Source organism: Notolepis coatsorum (genome assembly GCF_963971535.1).
Source record: "Notolepis coatsorum genome assembly, chromosome: 8".
NCBI lineage: Eukaryota > Metazoa > Chordata > Actinopteri > Aulopiformes > Paralepididae > Notolepis > Notolepis coatsorum.
Window position 1 is genome coordinate 35239442 of NC_140172.1, and position 25842 is coordinate 35265283.

The 25842-nt window shown below is 42.1% G+C and overlaps 2 protein-coding genes across 2 annotated transcripts in view; both read left to right on the forward strand.

The window, feature by feature from the left end:
• rnf14 (ring finger protein 14) overlaps positions 1-18588 on the forward strand; it is a 40267-nt gene extending 21679 nt beyond the window's left edge. The window contains exons 5-9 of the mRNA XM_084320758.1: positions 3179-3564; positions 5800-6028; positions 6657-6829; positions 15653-15783; positions 16872-18588. Of these exons, the coding sequence (XP_084176884.1) occupies positions 3179-3564; positions 5800-6028; positions 6657-6829; positions 15653-15783; positions 16872-16944 (992 nt within the window). The 3' untranslated portion in view covers positions 16945-18588. The remainder of the gene's footprint in view (positions 1-3178; positions 3565-5799; positions 6029-6656; positions 6830-15652; positions 15784-16871) is intronic.
• Positions 18589-23143: 4555 nt separating this feature from the next.
• endou2 (endonuclease, polyU-specific 2) overlaps positions 23144-25842 on the forward strand; it is a gene marked incomplete at both ends in the record, with an annotated part of 12125 nt that continues 9426 nt past the window's right edge. Inside the window, one exon of the mRNA XM_084320370.1 lies at positions 23144-23149. Coding sequence (XP_084176496.1) covers positions 23144-23149 — 6 coding nt within the window. The remainder of the gene's footprint in view (positions 23150-25842) is intronic.

The following is a 25842-nucleotide window of genomic DNA, read 5'->3' on the forward strand; positions in this document are numbered from 1 at the left end:
AGGGAACAGCTGCAGGTGTAAACAAGAAGAGAGGGAACAGCTGCAGGTGTAAACAAGAAGAGCGAGGGAACAGCTGCAGGTATAAACAAGAAGAGAGAGGGAACAGCTGCAGGTATAAACAAGAAGAGAGGGAACAGCTGCAGGTATAAACAAGAAGAGAGAGGGAACAGCTGCAGGTATAAACAAGAAGAGAGGGAACAGCTGCAGGTATAAACAAGAAGAGAGAGGGAACAGCTGCAGGTATAAACAAGAAGAGAGGGAACAGCTGCAGGTATAAACAAGAAGAGTGAGGGAACAGCTGCAGGTGTAAACAAGAAGAGTGAGGGAACAGCTGCAGGTATAAACAAGAAGAGAGGGAACAGCTGCAGGTGTAAACAAGAAGAGAGGGAACAGCTGCAGGTATAAACAAGAAGAGTGAGGGAACAGCTGCAGGTGTAAACAAGAAGAGAGGGAACAGCTGCAGGTATAAACAAGAAGAGAGGGAACAGCTGCAGGTATAAACAAGAAGAGAGGGAACAGCTGCAGGTATAAACAAGAAGAGAGGGAACAGCTGCAGGTATAAACAAGAAGAGAGGGAACAGCTGCAGGTGTAAACAAGAAGAGCGAGGGAACAGCTGCAGGTGTAAACAAGAAGAGCGAGGGAACAGCTGCAGGTGTAAACAAGAAGAGAGGGAACAGCTGCAGGTGTAAACAAGAGTGAGGGAACAGCTGCAGGTATAAACAAGAAGAGAGGGAACAGCTGCAGGTGTAAACAAGAAGAGAGGGAACAGCTGCAGGTATAAACAAGAAGAGTGAGGGAACAGCTGCAGGTATAAACAAGAAGAGAGAGGGAACAGCTGCAGGTGTAAACAAGAAGAGAGAGGGAACAGCTGCAGGTGTAAACAAGAAGAGTGAGGGAACAGCTGCAGGTATAAACAAGAAGAGAGGGAACAGCTGCAGGTGTAAACAAGAAGAGTGAGGGAACAGCTGCAGGTATAAACAAGAAGAGAGGGAACAGCTGCAGGTGTAAACAAGAAGAGAGGGAACAGCTGCAGGTATAAACAAGAAGAGAGAGGGAACAGCTGCAGGTGTAAACAAGAAGAGAGGGAACAGCTGCAGGTGTAAACAAGAAGAGAGGGAACAGCTGCAGGTATAAACAAGAAGAGAGGGAACAGCTGCAGGTATAAACAAGAAGAGAGGGAACAGCTGCAGGTATAAACAAGAAGAGTGAGGGAACAGCTGCAGGTATAAACAAGAAGAGAGGGAATAGCTGCAGGTATAAACAAGAAGAGAGAGAGAACAGCTGCAGGTATAAACAAGAAGAGAGAGGGAACAGCTGCAGGTATAAACAAGAAGAGTGAGGGAACAGCTGCAGGTATAAACAAGAAGAGAGGGAACAGCTGCAGGTATAAACAAGAAGAGTGAGGGAACAGCTGCAGGTGTAAACAAGAAGAGAGGGAACAGCTGCAGGTATAAACAAGAAGAGAGGGAACAGCTGCAGGTATAAACAAGAAGAGTGAGGGAACAGCTGCAGGTGTAAACAAGAAGAGAGAGGGAACAGCTGCAGGTGTAAACAAGAAGAGTGAGGGAACAGCTGCAGGTATAAACAAGAAGAGAGGGAACAGCTGCAGGTGTAAACAAGAAGAGAGAGGGAACAGCTGCAGGTGTAAACAAGAAGAGTGAGGGAACAGCTGCAGGTATAAACAAGAAGAGAGGGAACAGCTGCAGGTATAAACAAGAAGAGAGGGAACAGCTGCAGGTGTAAACAAGAAGAGAGGGAACAGCTGCAGGTATAAACAAGAAGAGAGAGGGAACAGCTGCAGGTGTAAACAAGAAGAGAGGGAACAGCTGCAGGTGTAAACAAGAAGAGTGAGGGAACAGCTGCAGGTATAAACAAGAAGAGTGAGGGAACAGCTGCAGGTATAAACAAGAAGAGAGGGAACAGCTGCAGGTGTAAACAAGAAGAGAGGGAACAGCTGCAGGTGTAAACAAGAAGAGATGGAACAGCTGCAGGTATAAACAAGAAGAGAGGGAACAGCTGCAGGTGTAAACAAGAAGAGAGGGAACAGCTGCAGGTATAAACAAGAAGAGTGAGGGAACAGCTGCAGGTATAAACAAGAAGAGAGGGAACAGCTGCAGGTATAAACAAGAAGAGAGGGAACAGCTGCAGGTATAAACAAGAAGAGAGGGAACAGCTGCAGGTATAAACAAGAAGAGTGAGGGAACAGCTGCAGGTATAAACAAGAAGAGAGGGAACAGCTGCAGGTGTAAACAAGAAGAGAGGGAACAGCTGCAGGTATAAACAAGAAGAGAGGGAACAGCTGCAGGTGTAAACAAGAAGAGTGAGGGAACAGCTGCAGGTGTAAACAAGAAGAGAGGGAACAGCTGCAGGTGTAAACAAGAAGAGAGAGGGAACAGCTGCAGGTGTAAACAAGAAGAGAGAGGGAACAGCTGCAGGTATAAACAAGAAGAGAGGGAACAGCTGCAGGTGTAAACAAGAAGAGAGGGAACAGCTGCAGGTGTAAACAAGAAGAGAGAGGGAACAGCTGCAGGCATAAACAAGAAGAGTGAGGGAACAGCTGCAGGTGTAAACAAGAAGAGAGAGGGAACAGCTGCAGGTGTAAACAAGAAGAGAGAGGGAACAGCTGCAGGTATAAACAAGAAGAGCGGGAACAGCTGCAGGTATAAACAAGAAGAGAGAGGGAACAGCTGCAGGTGTAAACAAGAAGAGAGAGGGAACAGCTGCAGGTGTAAACAAGAAGAGAGAGGGAACAGCTGCAGGTGTAAACAAGAAGAGAGGGAACAGCTGCAGGTATAAACAAGAAGAGTGAGGGAACAGCTGCAGGTGTAAACAAGAAGAGAGGGAACAGCTGCAGGTGTAAACAAGAAGAGCGAGGGAACAGCTGCAGGTATAAACAAGAAGAGAGGGAACAGCTGCAGGTATAAACAAGAAGAGTGAGGGAACAGCTGAACAACTATCTACTATGTACTATGTTACTATGCCTATACTACTATCTACTATGTACTATGCTAATTATGTCCATACTACTATGCACTCAGAGTGTAGCACTCAAATTCAGCACTACTAGACGAACAATACCAGTTACCCTTAGCCGTCAGAGGTGCACCCGTGGATCAATCCGCAGTTTGGATATAATTTCCGTGAACGATAAATGAAATCATATGTATCTCTCTTCAGCCGTGAAGCCGCCTGGGGGTCTCTTGGAAAACAAAGAGGAGGAGAATAAAAGTAAGCAGCAGAAGGAGGAGTCGGAACAGTCGACGTCGTCGTCTCCGCCGGACAGGCGCGCCGTGGTGGTGTTGGACCCGCGCTTCGACCTCCTGCCTCAGCTGCTGGACTTTGACGAGGCGCAGCGGCAGCGGGCGTTCGACGGCAAGGCGTTCTGCTGCGCCATCTGCTTCTGCGAGAGGCTGGGCTCTCACTGTCTGTGCTTCAAGGAGTGCCAGCACGTCTACTGCAAGGCCTGCATGACGGAGTACTTTCAGATCCAGATCAGGGACGGCAACGTTCAGTGCCTTAACTGTCCCGAACCCAAGTGTGCCTCCATGGCCACGCCGTCGCAGGTAAGCAAGAGAGGTGTGCGTGCGCCTCTCTGTGTGTGTGTGTGTGTCTCTCTGTGTGTCTCTGTGTGTGTGTGTATGTTTGTGCATAACTTGCAGTCACTGAGGGGCCAGTCACTAAAGGTGTTTTCGGACCAAACGGTTCTGGGTACTCCCTGAGAGGAACTAACCACTGGGGAGCTCCCCTGAGAACTACACAAGTTTAAGGCTTTTTTCCTGTTTGCGTTCGAACCACCAAAAGGTGAGCGGAGGCGGACTGGGCTGGGAGGTACGTGCGTGCAATCCGTGCATAGATCACACTACATTGATCAACTTACAACTCAGCATCTCCTGGTTAATAATAGGGTTTCTACTGTGATGTGGAATTTCCCATCACTAAACTCAAACTCATGACAACACTGGTATTACTGGTGACACCTGACGTTTTGAATGATGATTTGATGATTTGAATACATTTTCAATGACTAGTATCCATTTATTGGACAGATAGAAACAGCGTGACTCGCGAGATGAGTTATAGGTCATAGCTTCTAAAATTAAAGGTCCGCGCTGCTCTGTGTCTAATATGAAATGACAATTGCACGTTGACACGCCCAATACACAAAACTATTACTCGCACACTGTCCCTCCCAAATATTTTTTTCCAGTTCGCACAAATAAATGTTTAGGGGCAAATGCGAGTGAAATGCTCACACTGTAGAGCCCTGCATAGGTATTTCAACTACAGTACTTTCATAAAACTACACTACCCAGCTCACGCCAGCCCCTGTCAAACTTTGAGCCGTCTGGCATGAAATAATTTTTGAACGTCATTTTCGTGATTATGTCTCACGGGTCGAACAAACCTGAATGTCATTGCCATAAAATAGAACGTAGTTTGTTTCTTTACCTTTCTGTGAACATCTACAAAAAAACGCGTCTATATTCATATTTCAAATTGCATGTGTCCGGATGGCAAAATTCAGTATTGTATCTACAAAAAAACCTGTAAATCATCTGCACTTTATTCATTTGCTCAGATTTTTTGTACACTTGATCTCAAGAAGGTGCGCACGTCTGGACAATGTTAGCATGGTGTTATTCACCGTCAAAGAGAAAAATTTATAAATACATTTAGTACATTTATATTCTCCTTTGGTTCATTACAATTTACTCAAGCATAGTAACAGACACAATATTTCTGATACTGGGAATACATTCCCTGAGGCCCACAGATGTCTCTAGAACATGCAAATGGCCTTGTAGAAGTGGTGCAATCTTCCATTTACTTGGGTATGTACTTTTAGGTGCATTTTCTGAAAATATGGCTAGGACTTAAAGGTCCTGTAAGTAGTATATATATATATTTTTTAATTATGTTTTTGGTAGATTTTTATTCGTTTTTTGGACGAGTCCGGCAGAGAGGAAGTATGGGAGGATAGATGGGGGAAGACATTCGGCAAAGGTCGCCGGGTCCGGGAGTCGAACCCGGGACGGCCGCGTTGCACCGCAGTGCGTTACGTGGTGCGCCACCCTGTTAAAATAAGTGTTAAATAGCTCTACGTTCCAACAGCCATCACTGTTCTAGAGTGTTTGGTCAGTAACATGGGTTCCTGCACTGTGCAGTAAACAGATAATTAATTGTCTGTTATCCCTTTCACTGCCACACATTAGCTCCGCGGAGCTAATGATGCTAATGATGGAGCATCGCCGTCGGTTGTGTGATAGTAAAGGGCTAACCTTCTGTATTGTCACAGTGAAAGGGTTAACCGGCTGTCGTGTGGCATTGAAAGGGGTAATGATGTTGTATCCCTTCCCACTTTATCCAATCAGGAGAGGGAATTTACATATTTCAAGAAATCTTGCCGAGCCACATTTGCTGGCAGATTATCTTACTTGTTTCAAGCACATAAACGTGCTTAGATAGATAAAAAAATTAAAAGCATATAAATGGAGAAAAATCTGGAATGGAGAGCTATTATTTTAACAAAGAAAATACCACCATAGCTATTTTGTCAATGCATGAGGGTCATCCTTTTGTGTTAAATGGCTGCATAAAGTAAGCATTTGTTGACTCATGTTGATAAGAGTATTAAAACTTGGAACTTGAAAAAGATCTGTTTAAGGTAGATAAAATAATAATAAAAGAAAAAATTTGATTAATCGCAAGTTAACTATGGACAATCATGCGATTAATCAGATTAAATATTTTAATCGATTGACAGCAAAAAAAAAAATCTTTCTGTGTAACTCCCTCAGGTGAAGCAGCTGGTGGACGAGGAGCTGTTCGCCCGATATGACCGCCTGCTGCTCCAGTCCAGTTTGGACCTGATGGCAGACGTGGTGTACTGCCCTCGCCAGTCCTGCACCACTCCTGTTATGGTGGAACCAGACACCACCATGGGGATCTGTCTCGCCTGCCAATATGCCTTCTGCACACTCTGCAAGCAGGGTTACCACGGCCTCTCCCACTGCAAAATAACCATAGGTGACTGCTTTAAAACAAGTCTAAACAGACGTTTCAAGTATCTACTATTATGTTACCACTACTCCAGTAGATAGATGGACAAGCAGAATCATGATGAAAATAATCTTTCATGTTAAAGGTGCTGTATAGATGACATGCTCATCCCTCCCTGTTTCCCTATCATCCCTCCCTGTTTCCCTGTCCTCTCTCCCTGTTTCCCTGTCCTCCCTCCCTGTTTCCCTGTCCTCCCTCCCTGTTTCCCTGTCCTCCCTCCCTGTTTCCCTGTCCTCTCCCTGTTTCCCTGTCCTCTCTCCCTGTTTCCCTGTCATCCCTCCCTGTTTCCCTGTCATCCCTCCCTGTTTCCCTGTCATCCCTCCCTGTTTCCCTGTCCTCTCTCCCTGTTTCCCTGTCATCCCTCCCTGTTTCCCTGTCCTCTCTCCCTGTTCCCCTGTCCTCCCTCCCTGTTTCCCTGTCCTCTCTCCCTGTTTCCCTGTCCTCTCTCCCTGTTTCCCTGTCCTCTCTCCCTGTCCTCTCTCCCTGTCCTCTCTCCCTGTCCTCTCCCTGTCCTCTCTCCCTGTCCTCTCTCCCTATCCTCTCTCCCTGTCCTCTCTCCCTGTCCTCTCTCCCTGTCCCCTCTCCTGCACCACAGACGACCTGCGTGACCTGAGAGACGAGTACCTGACGGCCACTACTGAAGGGAAAAAGTTCATGGAGAAGCGCTTTGGGAAGAGGGTCATCCAGAAGGCAGTAGAAGAGTCGTTCAGCAGAGACTGGCTCAACGAGAACTGCAAACTGTGCCCACGATGTGCCACCAACATACAGGTAGGCCGTCCCCAAAAACCTAGTGTGGACCTTGCGTAGCTTTCCTTTTAGTCACATAATGGCTTGTCTCCACTAGCCGGGGTTTAGCCGTGCGGTGGCCTGTCTGCCACACAGTGAGGGTCTCCATTGTCTTTAGAACCTGGTCAAATCTGGCTGGCCCCCCGGCTGAGAGCCACCTTTCACAACCATGCCAGGCCTGGTCAAAGCTGGCTGGGACTGTTGTATCATCATGATTTAGCTTGTGTACCATAGTTGGTTGGTGGTATGAATTTTGAAAGGTTGCCTAGCAACCGGAGAATTTACAAAAAACGCAATGGAGACACAAACCCAACCATACTATGCCATGCTACCCCCAGCCGGGCTGAACATAGCTAATGGAGACAAGGCAATAGTTCAGCCTTTCCTGTATGGTGGTTATGTATGATGCAAAGTTTACTCTTTTAATATTACAGTCTCCATTGTATATACAGTACATTTGTATTGCAGAGTGAGATCAAAATCTGCACATAGGGCGTAGGGATGGGCGTGGGTAATTGATTACTCGTAGCTATGAGAAAAAGAAAAAAAAATCGAAATGATACATTTGTATGTATCACATATCTTTTCACATGTATGTACAGGTTTGTTGGTTTCCTTAAACATACGTATATACGTGAATGAACAAAAATAAGTTAAATTATTATTATTTTTTTTTTATTCTAATTTTCTTTTTCTCTTTCTTTTTTAAAGTATTTCTTTCCCTTTTCGAGTAATACACGATCAATCGAGTATAGCATGCGATCAATCGATCTGGATTTTTCTTTAAAATGCCCATCCCTAATAGGGCGGCTGGGTGGCGCAGTGGACTAAGCGCTCGTCACCAACGCATGAGATACTGGTATCGAATCCGGCTGTCAGCGTTGCCTCCGGCTTGGCCGGCTGTCATACTGGCTCGATTGGCAGAGTCAGCGGGCGGGAAGCCGGTGGGTGGTAATCTGGTCGTTGTAAACAGTGACTCCTACAGGTCGGTCAGGGCGCTTGCACAGCGAGGAAGGGAGATGGTGAGGGTAGTGTGAGCCTCCCACACGTTACACCTCACCAATGAGAGTCCGCGCTGGCAGGTGAAAAGAAGTGGCTGGCTGACTCCGCATGTATCGGAGGGGACATGCGATAGTATCTATCAACCCTCCCTAGACCGACCAGTGGGGGGCACATGCGAGCAACGACCAGGAAGGGGAGGGGGGAATTGGCACGACTAAATTGGGATGGGAGAAAAACACAGAAAAACAGGAGGAGAAAAAGTGGATAAAAAAAACATCTGCACATGCAGAACAATTCTTGTTCCTTTTTCATCCACCCCCCTCCCCAATTACATATAGCAAACAAACAATGCGGCAAACAGAAAACAAAATGGAACAAAAAGAAACAACAGGGACACAGTCTGCATTTAAACTGCATTTAAACTGCCTGTGACACATCATACATCACATCATTAAACTGGGCAGTACGATCACCCCATGCCAAAGGCTCCTTGACACCCCGACCCGCAATTTTATAAAGCACCCAAAACAGGAATATGGATCCAAGGCCGATATTATCCCACAGGTCACAGTGAGGTGTATATGATCATGTGACCTGCGCCCCTGCTCTCAAGAGCATGAGAAACACAGGGCCGGAGCTAGGAGAGATTTAGGCTGGAGGTGAATCAATCCCAAACCCACCGTAAATACAACTACAAAACATAGAAATACAACCTTTTTCATTCTCCATTTTCAATTCTCAGCTCTCCTAGTTGTACCAAAACTGGTCCGCAGGTATTTTCAAATGGCACATGGTCCAAGTTGTTCCAAGTAGAGAATATCACCAATTTCTCTGAACGGTAGCTCCTAGTATTGCCACAAGAGGGGGTTGGGTTCCAGGTTCATGCTGAAAGCTTTGGAGAAGAAGTCAATGATTGATGTCTAGAACACTTGTAATTGATCTATCTCAAGCTTCATCCTCTCTTTTCTTGATCACAACAGTTGAGGGCAGGGTTTCAATTTAGCACATGACCAGAGTCGATTTTACATTAGTTACACAGTGCAGATACATTTGGAAAAACACCTATAATGTAATCTATGTACCATGTTAAATTGTAACTTTGTGCCTTTGCCTTACATAAATTGAACACTGATGCATATTATTAAGACATGTTACCCAGATATCTTGTGATATTCAACTGATAGACCACCCCTTGACCCAGGTTTTACCCTACATATTGCCTCCAATGCGATGTGGTACGGTAAATCTATAGATGATGGGATGTAGGTTCAGATGACACTACAAACCTGCAGATACCAAAAGAAATGTGAAGCAGGCAAGTCAAACTTAGATTTAAATTGGTCAAATGATATAAAATGTTTGACAGTAGAAGTATATTAAAGTGGAAATCCCCCTCTATTTCCAATCCCTTAACACATCCAGCTCCAAAAACGCTGTCCAGCGTTATTGCCCGCCATGCGTTGTCTGCCAAGATCGCTGTACAGCGTTTTTGAGATCAATATTTAATTTTTTCGCCATGGCATTCATGGCCCACATCCAGCCAACCCCCGATGCCCTAGCTGGACCCTAGATGTGACTGCAACAGCTCAATACCGCCGCCTGGTGGATGGTCGGGCGAGTTACACTCTCGCAAAAACCGGAAGTGCCATCGGTGCATCGAGGAAATTCCTCCGGCAGTCACATCTCGCTACGGGACTCCTGACAGACACTATAGTACATATGGATCGCTTTCTAAACTTAATAATCGATATGATTTCGGCGTTTATTGCGCCATACAAACCGGAAATGGACCTAGGCGATCGGCGTCGAATAATTGGGATCTTTCACCACCAGTTTCATCGGCCCACGGTAAGGGGAATATAACGTTATTTTCAGCCCGATTGTTTATTCATTTCACTGCAAACCATCTGATCAATATATCACCCATACTACATAAAGCCGTTACTGATGATCAAGGAATTATAAACGACCCCCCCCACCTTTCCTTCACGCATGATGAAGCATAATGTATACCGATCATATACATTTGAATTTTTTAATATAGCGTGTATGGGAAAGAAACGGCAATCGATAATCTATCATATGCGTTTGGGCCTATAACTAGCGTTTTTGGAATTACAGCAGAAAAGATTAAAACATACTTATATTCTCGAAGGTATTAACACAACAATGTATGAATGAAAAAGTATAACGTTCCCACATCCTGAACGATAGATAATCGATGTTGAATGGGCCATAGTAATGTCAATATAGCAATAACATTTTAAAAGTTATAGCCCTGCAAAGAAGGTAAACATCTCCATAGGCTTTTAACCCTTTATCTGCCAGAGATTATTCTGATCTTAATCCACTCTCTGCCACCACTGTAAGTCTATGGAGATGTTCCCCTTCTTTGCAGGGCTATAACTTTTTAAATTGTATTGCTAAATTGACATTACTATGGCCCATTCAACGTCAAGTATCTATCGTTTAGGATGTAGCAACGTTCTACTTTTTCATTCACACATTCATACTAAAATACGGTCTAATGTATAAATATGTTTTTATCGTTTTCTGCAGCATTCCATAGAACGTGAGTTATAGCCATAAATACATATTAGATCATCAAATGTAGTTTGATACCAATTGACGTCAGATAAAAAAATTCAATTGTACAAGGTCCTAAACGTCATGCCTCATCATCTGCTGGTGACCGGAGGGGGGGGGGGGGGGGGGGGTTTAAGTCCGTGGCCCACGTTAAATCATTTATGTAGTATGGGTCATATATTGATCAGAGCAGTTTGTATCGAAAATAATAATCAAACACGCTGAAACTCACCGCAGCTTCCTCTGACCGTTGGGTGATCAGCGTGGAGCAGAAAGATCGCTATTATGGGATGTTGATATATGCGATCCATTTCCAGGTTGTATAATACTATATACGTCCAAATCATGTTGTTTATCGAGTTATTGGCAACAGATCGCTATCCAGTGTATCAAGCTGGAGTCCCGCGAGCGATAGCGAGTGGCCGGACGAAATATGGGTGAGCACCACTTCCGGCCGCTCACTTCCGGTTTTGGCGATTCGCCGATCGGCCACCAGATGGCGGTCTTGAACCGTTGGAGAGTTGAGAGGAGATCAACAGCAAGTCTCAAGTCTCCGTGGGTGAAATATGATTGCCATGACAGATTTTTTAAATATTGATCTCAAAGAAGCTGTACGACGTCATTGGCAGATTAAGCATGGCGAGCAATGACGTCTAAAGTCGTCCTTGGCGATTAAAGGGTTAACGGTGGCAGAGAGGGGTATGAGATGGGCACAATGCCCAGCGGTCAATGTGTTAAGGTTGCACACATTTGCCAAATTTGAGAAAATATTTGTCTTTTCAAAAGCATGTTGTCGAATACACTTTATCTATGTTACTTTCATTCTGCCACCATCTTGATAATGGCAGCTAACAAGACCCTTCCACACATTTACATTTTACATTTACATTTAGTCATTTAGCTGACGCTTTTATCCAAAGCGACTTACAAGTTCTGTACGACAAGTCATCAGGAAGGGCACAACTCTATCAGCTGAGTAACAATGTTCATAAAGTGTTGAGTGCTACAGTGTAGGTTAGTTTATTAGGACAAGTGCATGACAGTAAGGTTAGATTTTTTAATTTTTTTTTTTAAATTCAGATAATGGTTGAAGAAGTGCGTCTTTAGTCGACGGCACATGCGCCATCCAGTGGTTTCTACCATGGCAACTACACACTGAAAGATTCCCAGCCTTTTGGCATTGATTGATTGATTGATTGATATTTTAAGTGTAAACACCCGTGAATGTCAAATCCCTTCCTCATCCCTGTACCTCGTGAACATAATTTCCTTATAATTCAGTTTGAATTGTCTCATATTTGGACATTGCTTTAGCACCACATTCAGACTGTTCCACAGTTTCACTCCACATATTGAGATGCAGTGTCTTCTCATGGTAGTGCGTACAGCCGTACACTAAGAACTTTTAAATTGAGTTCTCCCCTCAGATTATAACCCCCCTCTCTATCAAAGAACAGTTCTTGAATGTTTCCTGGACGTACATTACCTTTTGCTTTATACATTAATTGTGCTGTTTTAAACTCCACAAGATAATTTAACTTGAATGTTTTTTACATTTAAACTTTATTAACAGATTGCAGAATGGGTACAATACAGTACGGCTTGGGCGGCTAGGTGGTGCAGTGGGCAAGGCACTCACCACCAATGCTGGAGACGCTGGGTTCGAGCCCAGCTCTCCACATTGTTTTCAGTTTGGCTGGTCGTCCGTACTAATACAATTGGCAGTATTAGGGGGAGGGAAAACTGAGGGGTGGGGATCGGACGTTGTGGACAGCGACTCCTACAGGTTGGTTGGTGCGCCTGCGCAGTAGAATCAAGAAGCAATGGGGGCGGCGCCCCTCCAAAGCGCAGACCCCTGACGCTGAAAGATTGCGCTGCGCAGGTGAAAAGATGCGACGGCTGCTACCTCGAGTATCGGAGGGGATTCGTGCTATGTATGGCTTCGTCCACATTGCAGCCGGCTTGTGGGAGGCAAGAAACAGCGTTCGAGACAGGGGAGGGTTGAATTGGACGATACGAAATTGGGATGGGAGAAAAATAGAAAATGGGAGAAAAAGTGGACCAAAAAAAAAAATACAGTACGGCTCAATACACACTTGTTAACACATTCGGGGCCAACCACGTATATATACCCGTTTCGGCACCATGCTTAACACTTTAATCGCCATGGGTTAAATTCATAATTTACCATCCCTCGCCAGCTCTATTTGTCTATGGAGAAGTTCCCATTCTTTGCAGGGCTATAACTTTTTAAATTCTATTGCTAAATTGCCATTATTGCCACAATGTCCTATATGTATTGTTCAGGGTGTAGCAACGTTAAACTTTTTCATTCACATATTCATACTAAAATATGGTCTAAAGTATAAGTATGTTTTTATCGTTTTCTGCAGCTTTCTTCAGAACGTGATTTATAGCCCTAAATGCATTATATTGATGATCAAATACAGTTTGGTAGGAATCTGTGCGAGATAAAAAAATTCAACTGGACGTGGTTCTAGAAGTTTCTATGCATCATCTGATGATGACCGGATGGGCGGGGGATCGTTTATAATTCCGTGGGCAGCGTTAGATGATTCATCTAGTGTGGGTCATATGTTCATCAGATCAGTTAGTATAGAAGACGTTAGAATATAACGCTGAATCTTACCGTGGCTTCCTCGCGCCGCTGGCAGATGAGCGTGGAACAGAATTTTTTCTATTATGGGATGGAGAAATGCCCAATCCATTTCCAGGTTGTATAATAGTATATACGTCCAAATCATGTTGTTTTTTCGAGTTATTTGCACCGATCGATGTTCACTGTGTCAATACGGAGTCTCTCTAACGATAGCGAGTGCCCGGACCACATATGGATGAGCACTACCGGTTCAAAGGTTAATTTCCGGCTGGCGATCTGCCGATCGGCCACCAGGTGGCGCTCTTGAACCGCTAGAGAGTTGAGTGGAGCTTTGCAGTGTGTCTCAGGGCTCCGGAAAGGAAATATGATTTCGATGACAGATTTTTGAAATATTGACATCAAAGACGAGTTACGGCGTCTTCGGCAGAATGAGCATGGCTAGGAATGACGTGTAAACTCGTCCACGGCGATCATAGTGTTAAAGGGCCAACCACGTATATATATATAGGCAAGGTTGTTTTGGCTTTTATTCCATTGTAATATCCTACTCAATGTCACCGAGCGGCACTGCAGATTTACCCTACTCTTGGAATTCGGAAAAGTGCATTACCGGCCAGATCCTCGTAGGGGCGCTGTCTCGATAATGCAGTGTTCCCTGTTACAGACCGGTGTTTTTCTATTTATTATTATGAATGGACTTTTCTGTTAGCCTAAAGCTATGCATGCAGCCGATCGCCTGGAATAGTTTTTGGGACGCTGAATTCAGTATGCAGTAAAGGATTATAGCATCAGCCAATGGACATATGGATCTACCAGATGCCGATCGATAACTGGGAAATCCTTTTTGCAGTCCAACCGGCCACAGGTAAGAGCGATTTGACGTCAATTTCAGCTTGGTCGGGCCTTGCTTTGATAGCCATCCACCCGGTCAGCGAATGAGGCTACTGAGGCTAATGCCGTTATTGGTAATCAATAATCAGAAACGATGTCCCCCGCCCCCCCCCCCCCCTTTCATGCATTCATGGTGGACCATGATACCGACAATATGCATTTTGAGTTTTAACTCTAGCTTGTCTATAGCCGAAATGCCATTCGATTTAACGTTATTAGCTTAGCACCCTATATCTCGCGTTCCAGGAAATACCCCAGAACATTCTGCTATAACGTTCATATTCAAGACGCTATAAAATGGGAACGTATTGATGATTTTATTTTTTATTTAAGGCATATTGAAGGGACGGTTTATAGTGTCAATTGACAATGAGAATGGACAGATGGCAATAATATAAAGTATAGATTTAGCTCTACAAACAGCCTCACGCACAATGAAAGGTTGTTATGATATGCTGGCCGTATAGAGTGGGCCCAGTCTAATCCCAATGGCCCCGAATGTGTTAAGGGGATGCAGACCAGAGAAAGACTTTCGTCTTGTTTACATCAGGGTCCTCCATTTTCAATTCATAATGAAATAATGACATACGCAACATACAGATACATATCTTGACATTTATGACAATACATGACATACAGGTATATAGTACTGTTACATTTGTGACATACAAGATATGCAATATACAGTACAGAGATCCTAACGGATAATATATACATATGAGGGGGAGGAAACTGTACATTAGGAGGGGGTGGGAGGGGGGGTTTGGACATTTACGGGGGCCTGTTTCGAATTGCAGCCTCCCGTAGGTGCTCTTTGAGAGTGGTTTTGAAGGTGGGTAGGGATTCACCATAATTGCGAAAGTTTAGAGTTTAGACCCTTGTTTGTGCCGAATCTGGGTTGAACATGATTTGTGGAACTGTTACTCCCTCTGGTGTTGTGGTCGTTGTATTCACTGACCTTTGGAAAGTATTTCGACATGTACATGGGTACCTTAGTGGTGTATCTTGTAGACCAGGCCCATTGCAAGTTGCTGTACTCTGTCTTCTACTCTAAGCCATCCTAGGTTGTCAAAATGGGCAGGAGTGAGGTGGGTTTTAGGAGTAAGGTCAAGCAGTAGTCTGACCAGTTTCTTTTGTGATGTTTGTAATCTTGTTTTTAGTACCTTTTGAGGTGCTTTGGTACCATGAGGTGCAAGCATAGTCGTAGTACCCTTGAATGAGTGCTCCTGAGTCTTCAGGGTATTCTTGTTTACCAGAGAGGAGATCCGGTACAAGAATCTTGTTTTTTGGTTGACTTTTTTTATTACATTGGATGCCATTTTGTCACAGGAAAGATTTGCCTCTTAGGATGGAACCCATATGTGGCAGAGATCCTTATTCATTTTAAACTCACATTTCACATCGAAATGCAATAGATAATTTTACCCAACATAAAATAACACATAACATTTTATTATTTTCTCTGAATATGTTTTGTAGTTTTGTTATTGCCGCCATCTTTAGCGTTACAAATGTCTCCATTCAAAACTCCCTAAGTATCCTCATATTATATATGTCACTGTTTTTACTTCCCTTTCTTTTGCACCACTGTTGATTTATCAAAATTTGTTTTGATTTCATATTTATATATGTATACGATTTTCAGATTTCAGAGCTGGTGTCTGATCTCATCTCATACTGTTGTCTTACTGTATCTGTCTCCTCAGAAAGTGGACGGCTGTAATAAGATGACCTGTACCTCCTGTAGGCAGTACTTCTGCTGGCTGTGCCTGGGACAGCTCACCAGAGTCGACCCTTACGGCCACTTCAGTAATGCCAACTCGCCATGCTACAACCAGTAAGTGCCTTATTGATTTATTATAATTTTTCCTTTTCATTTCGCCATTTTTTGATAACATTAAAAAAACAACAAGAAATATAGCGGCCATACGTAACTAACTAATGAAGATTTAATTATAAGAAGAATGTTTTCCTACCATATTCAGTGACTTGAGTTATAAATATGATGGATCTCAATGGAGATGTGGTTATTATGTAATAACCCACGCCCACTTTCTCTGAGGAAAAATAGTTTGATAGGAAAGTTGCTGGGAGAGACATGAATACAAACATGTGGTTCGGGGACAAAAAAGCATTGGGGGAAAAGATGGCAGAAAATCTAATATGGTGGACTTTAAAGGGAACATTAGAAATAAAAGGGATAATTCTGTCTTATGTCTCTACCGTGTTCTTGTTTTCATGAATATGCCATGTCACTGATCGGATAAGAACGTAAGCATGTAGTGTTAACTGCCAGAAGTTATATTGTTATTCTTTGCTGCACAGTGCTAGCTTCGTTACCGAGATACATATATCGATAGATATGAATGTATCTCTAGTTGTAGGAGTTAGTGCAGAGCTTCAACGCTGAAGTCCGTCAAATCCACCCATCTTTGTTTGCTGAACAAATTGAACTGGAGAAGGTGGGGAATATGTGGCATTATATACCCTAGGGGGCGTGGAATTATCCAAACATTTCTGTGCCACTTATTGTATACGATTGGCTGGCTGGTAGGTAGACTTATGTTCAGGAGTCGGGTCAGGGTGAAACCTACACGGTAAAGAAAATTATTTACAGGAAATTCACTCTATTATTTTACAGATTACTTTTGTTTTTCTACTTTAAGTGTAAAGGCCATAAAAATACAGTAAATTACCTTTTATCAAAATATTAACCATTAAATAAAGGTTGTAATCTGTAAATGTATTTGATTTTACTGTAATTTGACAGTAAGTATTTGGCAACCATTTACATTTTTGTTTTTATAGTTTTCTTTTTTTTTACAGTGTATAACATCCCAGCAACCAAACCAAAACACACACACCCACACCCCTCTACATCGCACTCTTACCCTGTTTCTGAGCCTCTCTTCTTGTCTGTTTCAGACTTTTTGAAGGTATGGAGGAGGAGGATGAGGAGGAGGATGATGATGAAGAAGATGGCTGGTTTGATGAATAGGACTGAGACGAGTGCAGTACCTCCCTAGTACTGTTTCCTTCATTTAATTGCACTTTAACTCCCCCTCGCTGCACCTCTCACATTCACCACATACCACCATCAGCACACAGACGCTGCCAGTACCACCTTCTGTTGCCTTCTATTCTGTTAGTATTATCATCGCGCATTTACTAACTTTGTAGGAGTTTAAAAGATTTACAGAAAATACATTGTGATGCATCGGTATGAATGTAGAAGTCCACCTGAAAATCTGGAATCTAGCTACTAAATTGAGAATTAAAATTGAGCTTAATTGAAATTAATGTGCATTTTTATTAGGGGGTGAGCTTCTTTTTAATCATGTAAATGTGTCCGTAGTGCAATACTACCAATGAGTACTGAGTACTTGAAGTGGATCGGCTGATACGAGTATCAACCCAAGTACTTCTCAGTTTGTTCTCGGCCTGTTATACACAGTTGGCATTTCATTATCTTGATGGAAATATTCAAATAATATTTAAAAAATAATATAGAATATACAAATAATAATTTATAATAGTGTAACTTGAGGCTTAAAATCACTACCTCAACTTTGGGTAAAGTTAATAATTGCTGGATGGAATTGTTACACCCCTACTAGAGATGCCATGGTTTTCTATACAATATTGGACTGTACAGGGTTCAATGCGCACATGTGAATTGCGGCGTTTTCATTTGCAATTAAATTTTGTGTTCCTAGTTTCCATGCATTGTATTTCTCTCCCAATTGGCTCTGTGTGTGTGTGTGTGTGTCCACGCTCTGGGGCGAGGAAACCCCTCCCCACAAGTAAATATCTAATCATTATGTGCAACACTGGAGTCAGATTTCACACGACAACACTGGAACATGGCGGAGTGGAGAGGCAGGAGTTTGAGGACGCACCACCTTCGTTCCAACCTGTGGTGCGGGGGACATTTCTGTGTTGGCGACCGTTGGAACACAAAGACGAGGGAACGAAAACAGTTGCTTCACACGTGTCGCCCTACGTAAATGGGAACACTTCCAATATAAGTGCACATCTGCGCCGCCGCCACCTAATATCACTGTCTGGAAGCAGGACAGCGGAGCATGGCACACCGTCTGTGAAAGAACAGAAGTCTCTCGCTGATGCCTTCCAACAAGCTTATTCTACCATTTCAGAAAAACACAAACAAATAACAAAGTGCAGTGGGGACATTCGTTGCAAAATATTTGCAGCTCTTTTCGGTGGTTAAGAGATGTGGGCTTTCGTCGGCTCTCGTACATTCTTCAGCACCAAAATAATTCCCGACCTCTATGAAACGATGCGCATTGAAGACGAATTGGCAAAAACACAGAGCTTTCCACGGATACTTGGAGCTCTCGGGGAACAGAGAGAGTTACCTCACTGTAACAGTCCACTATATGTTGGATTGGGAGATGAAGAGCGAAGTACAGTCCTGTATGAAAGTCATACAAGTGCTCACTTGGCAGAGGATTTGACAAATGCAGAGACTGAGTGAGTTGGAGAAGGCCAAGCATGAATGACACTCCCAGTAACCGCAGATAACACAGATTATTTTATTTATTTTATATTATACAGTACACCAGGAATGTGTGTGTGAATGGAAATGGGGTTTTCTGCTAATAAGCAAAATAAAGAAATAATTTTGGAATAAATAATTAGTAGCATTTCTTTCAAAAACCGTGACCCAAAAACAGGGGTATGTATTGAGCCATGGGTTAACTGTATCGTTGCGTCCCTAACCCCTACTAAGCTTGGTGGTAGAAATAACATGGTCATAAATACAGTATGATTGGCAGTACTGTGGTTTTAGGGCAGGGTGAAACACAGCTAGACGCACACTACAAGCTTATGACATTCAATGGAAGTGAAAATATGCAGATTCCCATTGTGTGGAACCCTTGTGTTTTACATCTCACAAGCTAGAAAGGTTAACTGCCAGATTTGGTGACAACGTGTCTAGGCTAAATAAATGTACGCTGAAACAGTGTAATACATATATGTCCAGGAATAAGGCAGTTGATAATGTAAATGTGAATAATGTACAATTGAACCATTCCACTGAAGAACCATATATGTCCATTTGTTTTTGTTTTTTGGAGAGCCCATGTATATGTAGTAGTGAAGTTGATCTAAATCACGTTTTTGACAATAACTACTCAACCTTGACTGTCTTTAACTATGAGTGAATACAACACTAACTTACCATCTTTAGATAATACAGTTTGAAAACATTGTTTCTCTGGAATCCTAAAACAGACATGGTTCTTCATATGAGGTACTCGATTGTTCATTCCCTTGACATCGTGTGCATTAGTTGTTAGAAATATAAGTTTCTAAATGCATTATAGAGACATTCATTGTCCCAAGATATATGCAAATTGCTCTGTTATATCAAAATCTAAAACAAATGATTATGAGGAGGTACAGCAGTCGTCCGGTAAACAGAAAGTTCCCAGTTTGATTCCGGCTCCTCCTGGCAGTGTGTTGAAGTGTCCTTGAGCAAGGCACTTAACCCCTCCCGATGAGCAGGTTGGCACCTTGCATGGTTGCCTCTGCCACCGGTGTGTGAATGGGTGAGTGAATGGGTGAATGTGAGGCACAAGTTGTTAGTTAGTTAGCGTTTGGGTACAAGTCCATAAATGCATTCCATTTAAGATTCAGTACATAAGGGATACAATTAATACTGAGGTCATAATGACCCAAAGTCCACAGATGTCGCTCAATCTGAAGCAAAAAGAAAAGGAGAGAAAATTATTTCAAGAAAAAGTCTTTGGCAACTTAACCTGCCAAAAGAAATCACTCTGGATATTTAAACCTGCACTAAGTACTTTCTTCATGGAAAGATATATCTTATTTAGTCAAGTTGGGCTGGACAAGAGAGAAGGCATCCATCAGTAACTTATGAAACCCGGTGGATTGACCCATATGAGCCCTTCTGAGCGGACATGACCAGTTACACAAAGGACATGCATATTAAAATGACATACGGAATTGTACAATGTTTGGCCATGAATATGAATGGCACAACATTTTTTCTTCCCGTTTTTTCTCAACCCTCCATGTTTGTTTGTGGACAACACTGAGCTATAACCTCTCATAGCCACAGGGTGCCACCATTGTGTGAAAGTTACATAGTGTTAAATGTGTATATATTTAAAATAAATACAATTATTTTAATTGTATACCTTTACATGTCCTTTTCATTTTGATAAATAGAGTAACTTGCATAGATTGTTGGTGAAGGATCATTTCTGAAATTGCAAAAATATAATTTACTGTTATATAGCTGGGTTTATTGACATTGTGTCTGTGGTTCAGTTCTGTACTTGAAGGTACAGTAAATCAGGGATCTGCATGCAAAATAGGACATTTTCAATTTGAATAGTCGGCCGTTATCATAGTTCCACTCTTCATTTGTATCCTTCCTTTATTTTTTATAGCTACCATGAGTACTACAATTATTATTTTCAATTGCCAAATTATTTTCAGAAATGTATAGAAAATGTTTTGATGATTTTCTATGACATTCTAAATGATTTCATTTAAAATAAATTAGCTTTTCTTCATTGCTACCTAAAGTTTTCCAGACTACCTCCAATTAATGATAGGATTATGTTGTATCTTAAAGGGATAGTTCACGTTTTTTAGAAGCCTGTGATTTGTCCTTTCAGTTCATTCAAAAAGCAGTTGCACCAGGGTTTTGGTTTTTGAGGTATTGAAAGCAGAAAATGTTAGTGGACGGGGTATGTTTGTGACAAATCTGTTATTGTTGGCTTGTTAAAAACATGGGTCCTACCTTTAAGCAGAGAGTAGAGACTAAACGGAATATCACTCATACTATTATGTGGGTCACTATTTAAACATAGTTAAGAATAATGTAAAAGATGCCAAGCAAAAAATATATATATACCTCTTACAGAAACAGGATTATTTGTATTGTGTACACTGTTCTTGAATTGTATACTACTCAAAATAAAAATCAGAAAAACTGAGCAAATCATGTAACATTTTGTGTCTGATGTTGATGAGAAAGGAGACTTTAAAGTGGGTTTTGGTTCCTAATAATGATATGTTATTGTTATTTTCATCCATCTCTTCGGCCCACAATCTCACAAATGAACATTAGCGTATAATATAGGCCTCAATCAGTGGTGTCTGGTATTTCTAATCTTTCTTCCACATACAAACAAACACACCTTTAGGTTTAACAGAATATGGTATAATAACACTATGGCCGGTCAGCTGAGTAGACATTCAATTAATTTCTCCACTTGTTACAAAATACTGAGCTGTTAAACAGTCAGAGCTGTAGGCTCACTTCCAGATCACAATGCTCCCTTCTTCCAGAAGAGTGTGCAAGGGTGGTTCTGAACCGTTCTGGTGGTATTGACTTCCAACACTCATGACACACACACACACACACACACATACACACGCACGCACACACGAGCACCCATACATTGCTGAGTCATACAGCTATTAGAGGAGGGACCAAGAATGACTGACAGCATAAAGACTTGACAGACAAAAAGATCTGAGCTATAACAAAAAGAGTAGTGGAGTCACCATTACCATTATTAGTAAGTGTCAGGGTTTATTAACGTTGTTTTGTTTATTGAGAGAGCATCTAACATTTTAGATCACTTGAAGCAAACTATTCAGTACAATTTGGTGTATCTAGATTTAAGCAATAATCTGTGTTTATTTTGTGATTTTAGAATTTAGAATTAGAATGTATGTTGTTAGCCCCTTAGCTGTTCTAAAATCACTGTAAACCACGGCCTAGCGTGGCTTATTGCTTTTCTTAACTGTTACTACATATACCTGGCAAGGTTTCATAAAATAAACACACAGCAACAAAATGGAAATCATTTATTGACAACAAATAATCATTTTTAGCAATGTAGTTCTTCAGAAACATTTAGTTGGTTGCCAAGCAACACACAGGTGTGCGTTTATAGTATTTTGCAACAGCTTCGTACAAACATAATCAGCTCAGCCATTCATAATCGAGGACCGGAACTATCCGGTGTATAATGTACATTTACAAATTGTGCTGTTGATGCTATGTGTAGCGATTCAGTATCATTGTTTCCTTTCTTTTTACTCTTATTCATTTATTATCATTTTTCATTTCATTTTACCCCATTACCACAACATCTTCCTACCTGTGATATGCTCTATAGTTACGTTGTAATCCAGAGATGGGGAGCTATGGCTTGGGTAAGAGGAACACAGAGAGAAAGAGAGAGAGGAACAATGCAATACCAGAGAAACAAAGAGCCACATGTTTTAGCATTAGATTGAAAGGCACTACAACATGGTTTAATCCCTTTGGCTAGAGTTGCTGACAGGGGCTAACCCTTTAACGCGGCCCCCCTGTCCTGTGCTGTCTCCTACCTCGTGGACTCTGAGCGCCCCCCTGTCTTTCTCCATCCCCGCTGACTGACTGGCGGACTGTTACTATGCTTGTAAAGTTACCTGCTCTCACAAACAGGCAGGCCTCCATCATCAGCACATAACCAGGACTGAGGACTTTTTCACTGACCCCTAAGAATCAGTAGAAGAATCATAGAAACGATACGAGGGACGAAGCAAACCTTAACAAGGTCAGTGGATTTAGGATTTAGGACACGATGACGATTGTTACAGTGATGTGTGAGTGAGTGGGGGGCATATGGGGGTTTGGCCCTATAGGACTTGGATGGCGATGAGCTCCCGGAGCTCGGCGTCACGTATAGGGAGGGTGTTTGCGGGTGTTGTCAGCCATGTTTTTGTGGTATGCAGTGGGGTGATGGCGATGGGCTCGCTGAAAGAGTTGAGGGAATGAGTTGAGTGAATGAGTTGAGTGCGCTCGTGATGAGTCGGCTGGTTGAGCCCCGTCTGGAGAGAGAGCTATTATGTTGTTTTACAATGTTCTCTAGGCTATTGTGGGCCCGCATGAAGGCCTATTAAATTCTACCAATAATGATGTCATAGAGCTGGGCGATATCACCTGAAATCCATATCACGGTATAGTACCACATTTACCTCGGTAAAAAGAAATATATATATATATATAAAAGTTTACCACCAGCACACAAATACTACATTCTCCATTGTGCTGGCCCTCTGTCAACATGTGACTGGTTGTTGTACATTCAATTGAATTAAAGGGCCACAAAATGAAACAGAGGAATTCATAATGATTCATAATGTCGGTAAATTTTTTGGTTTATTGACCAGCACTATTATGTCATAAGATACTAACTGTATGTGTTTTGGAATATCTCAAAATAGCATTGTATTGCAATGAAACCAACAATTATGTGGTTTTGCCTAGTCTTTATATGAATTTGGAAGGTGCTGGTGGAAAATGGCATAGCCCTGTCGTTTGGCCAGGGTTTTAAGTCTTCAGATTAGACAGAAGAAGCCTAAACAAGATGTTCAGAGGTATTGCTTGTGATGTCACAAGGGGATCACAAGCAATCAATTAGCTTTAATTGATCAATTAGCTGTGCCTTTTGGAGCCATGAACACTGCCTTCAGTATCTAATGTACTGTCCCGTTTGTAAAGGTGTTTTACTCTTTGTGTAGGGAAGGAAATAATTAATTTCAAACGTGGTGTGCTACTCACCAAAAAGAACACATTCAAAAGGAACGGACATTTTGATTTAGACTAGTTGAAAAGATAGATAATATATTCCATTTAAATATACAGGATTGTGCTGGTGTCCCCATTCCATGGTGCCAAAAGATTAGATCCAACAGTCATTTATGTCACCAATAATTCCTAAGCAAGGAATTATATTTTCAGGTGATCTTCCAGTCAATGATAACATATCATTATGATTCACTGTATCCTGGACCTAGATGACAACTCTGCTGTGACTCATTTCTGCTCTTAAATTATTCTGGAGTAATTCAGAATATACATGGTTAGTTAATACCTGCAATATTACAAGTATCTGCTATATCAAACCTTCATGTTGGCAGTGAAGCAGCCATTTCTTCTGAGCAATTTATCCATAAACACCGATAGGAAAATGAATGAAAAGAAACATGCTGATACAAACCTATAATGAGGCTCCTTAGCAGGAGAATGATGGTCTGAAGTTGGTTTCATACCTCAGACCCATGTCATTTAGTCAAACATCCCACAACTTGAGTCCAGGCCAACTGGCGTTGTGTTACAACTTCACAAGATTTATGTTACGTTCTATTCAAAGTCGGAGGTCAGAAACTCCCAGTTGGAAAATCTAAATTACAACCTCATTCCCGTGCCCATGTATATTCCTGTGCCCAGCTTGGAAAAATATGTAGTTCATCCCAGAAGTAGCTGGTGTTTGTGTGGGTGGTTTTCTGAACACAATACATGCTTAGAAACTGTTGTATTAGGCTACCACACTGGTATTGATATGAATCTAGCTTCAATCATCTTCTAAATATTAAAACAATGTTGTTTGCAGTTTATAGTGTAAGCCACATTGTTGAAGCTACATCAGAGAATGTAGAGTTTCCTACTTGGAATTCTGACTTTGAGAGTATTTTCTTCTAGTAGGAGGTTGGATTGTTCCTAGTTCCCACTCCAATGGAATGCACCATACACCTTCCATTCAACCTAAATGTAAATTCTGACTTAGGAAGACTTTCCCAGAAAAGGCATAAAGATATTAAGAGTATTGTTCATGGGTTGTAGAAGGAAATATAGAAATTAATTACATAAAAATGGCGTCTTTATTTAAATGTTGTTTTATCTGTCAAAATACTATTGGCCCCTGGTAAGGCAGGGACCATTAACACTTTCAGTGCCAGCAGGGGGCGCACGATTTAGTGCTTGAATGCCCACCATCCACTTCAATGTTAGCGTTAATATCGCCTAATCTATGTTTTAAATTATGGCTATGTGTCTAATCTGTTCGTCGCTTATCAATGACTTGTTTTCCAGTCAACATTGTTGAAGCGGATAGTTTTTTTATCGGTTCATTTCCGTTTTATAGCATTTTGAAAAGCCCTCGTTTTCAAGGAAAATATAAATATTCCATGATAATCGCCCTTTTCTGGAATATTCTAGAATACACAAAAACGTTGTCATGTTTCGGCCTATTTATGAATCGTTTTCAAATAAACGCTAGATTATCGATAGTATATGTGTACGTATGCACGCTATATAGGCAATCTGAAAAATCGATTCTCTGATTTCCTCAAAGCGATCGCGCACACACAGACAGATCACACATAGGGCAAACACTGAGATCTCAGCGAATACAACTCTGATTATCCCAAGACTTGTAAAATAGATTCCTTACCTCAGATCAGATGTTCTCCAAAAAGATCATTCCAATTCCTGATCGCCATTCCAAAAATCGATCGCTTTTATTGATCCAACGCTACATACTGTACACATGTATTCCACACTGTTCTGAGGGTCCACAATGAATCCGATCGGCTCGGGTTACATGCCTGAGAAGTAAAATGTGGATTCCGGATTTTTCTTTTCTCATCCATTTTCATTGAGTCCATTCCAAAAGGGTGCATTACCATCTGGGAGACGATAGGGGGCGCTTTTTTCACATCTGAGCTCCTGATGGGGCTGGTTTACCAACGGGAGACTCGGTTGATGAAATATGAATTCAGATCGCTAATAAAAAAATAAAACGATAATTGTTGTGGTGGGCATTCAGGAATTGGGCTGATAACACGTGTTATCACGTGGTGGGCACTGAAAGTGTTAAGGGACCACACCATCAAAATGTGTCCCAGTCCAAATACTGACCATTGGTGTATGGTGTTCCAACATCATGATGTCAATCTAATACAACAAATTCACACAAAAAACGAATTCACATGTTGATTCTCTCTGTCCAGAGGAGTGCAGCCACAACACCATCCAGAGCTCCACCAGCACGGGACC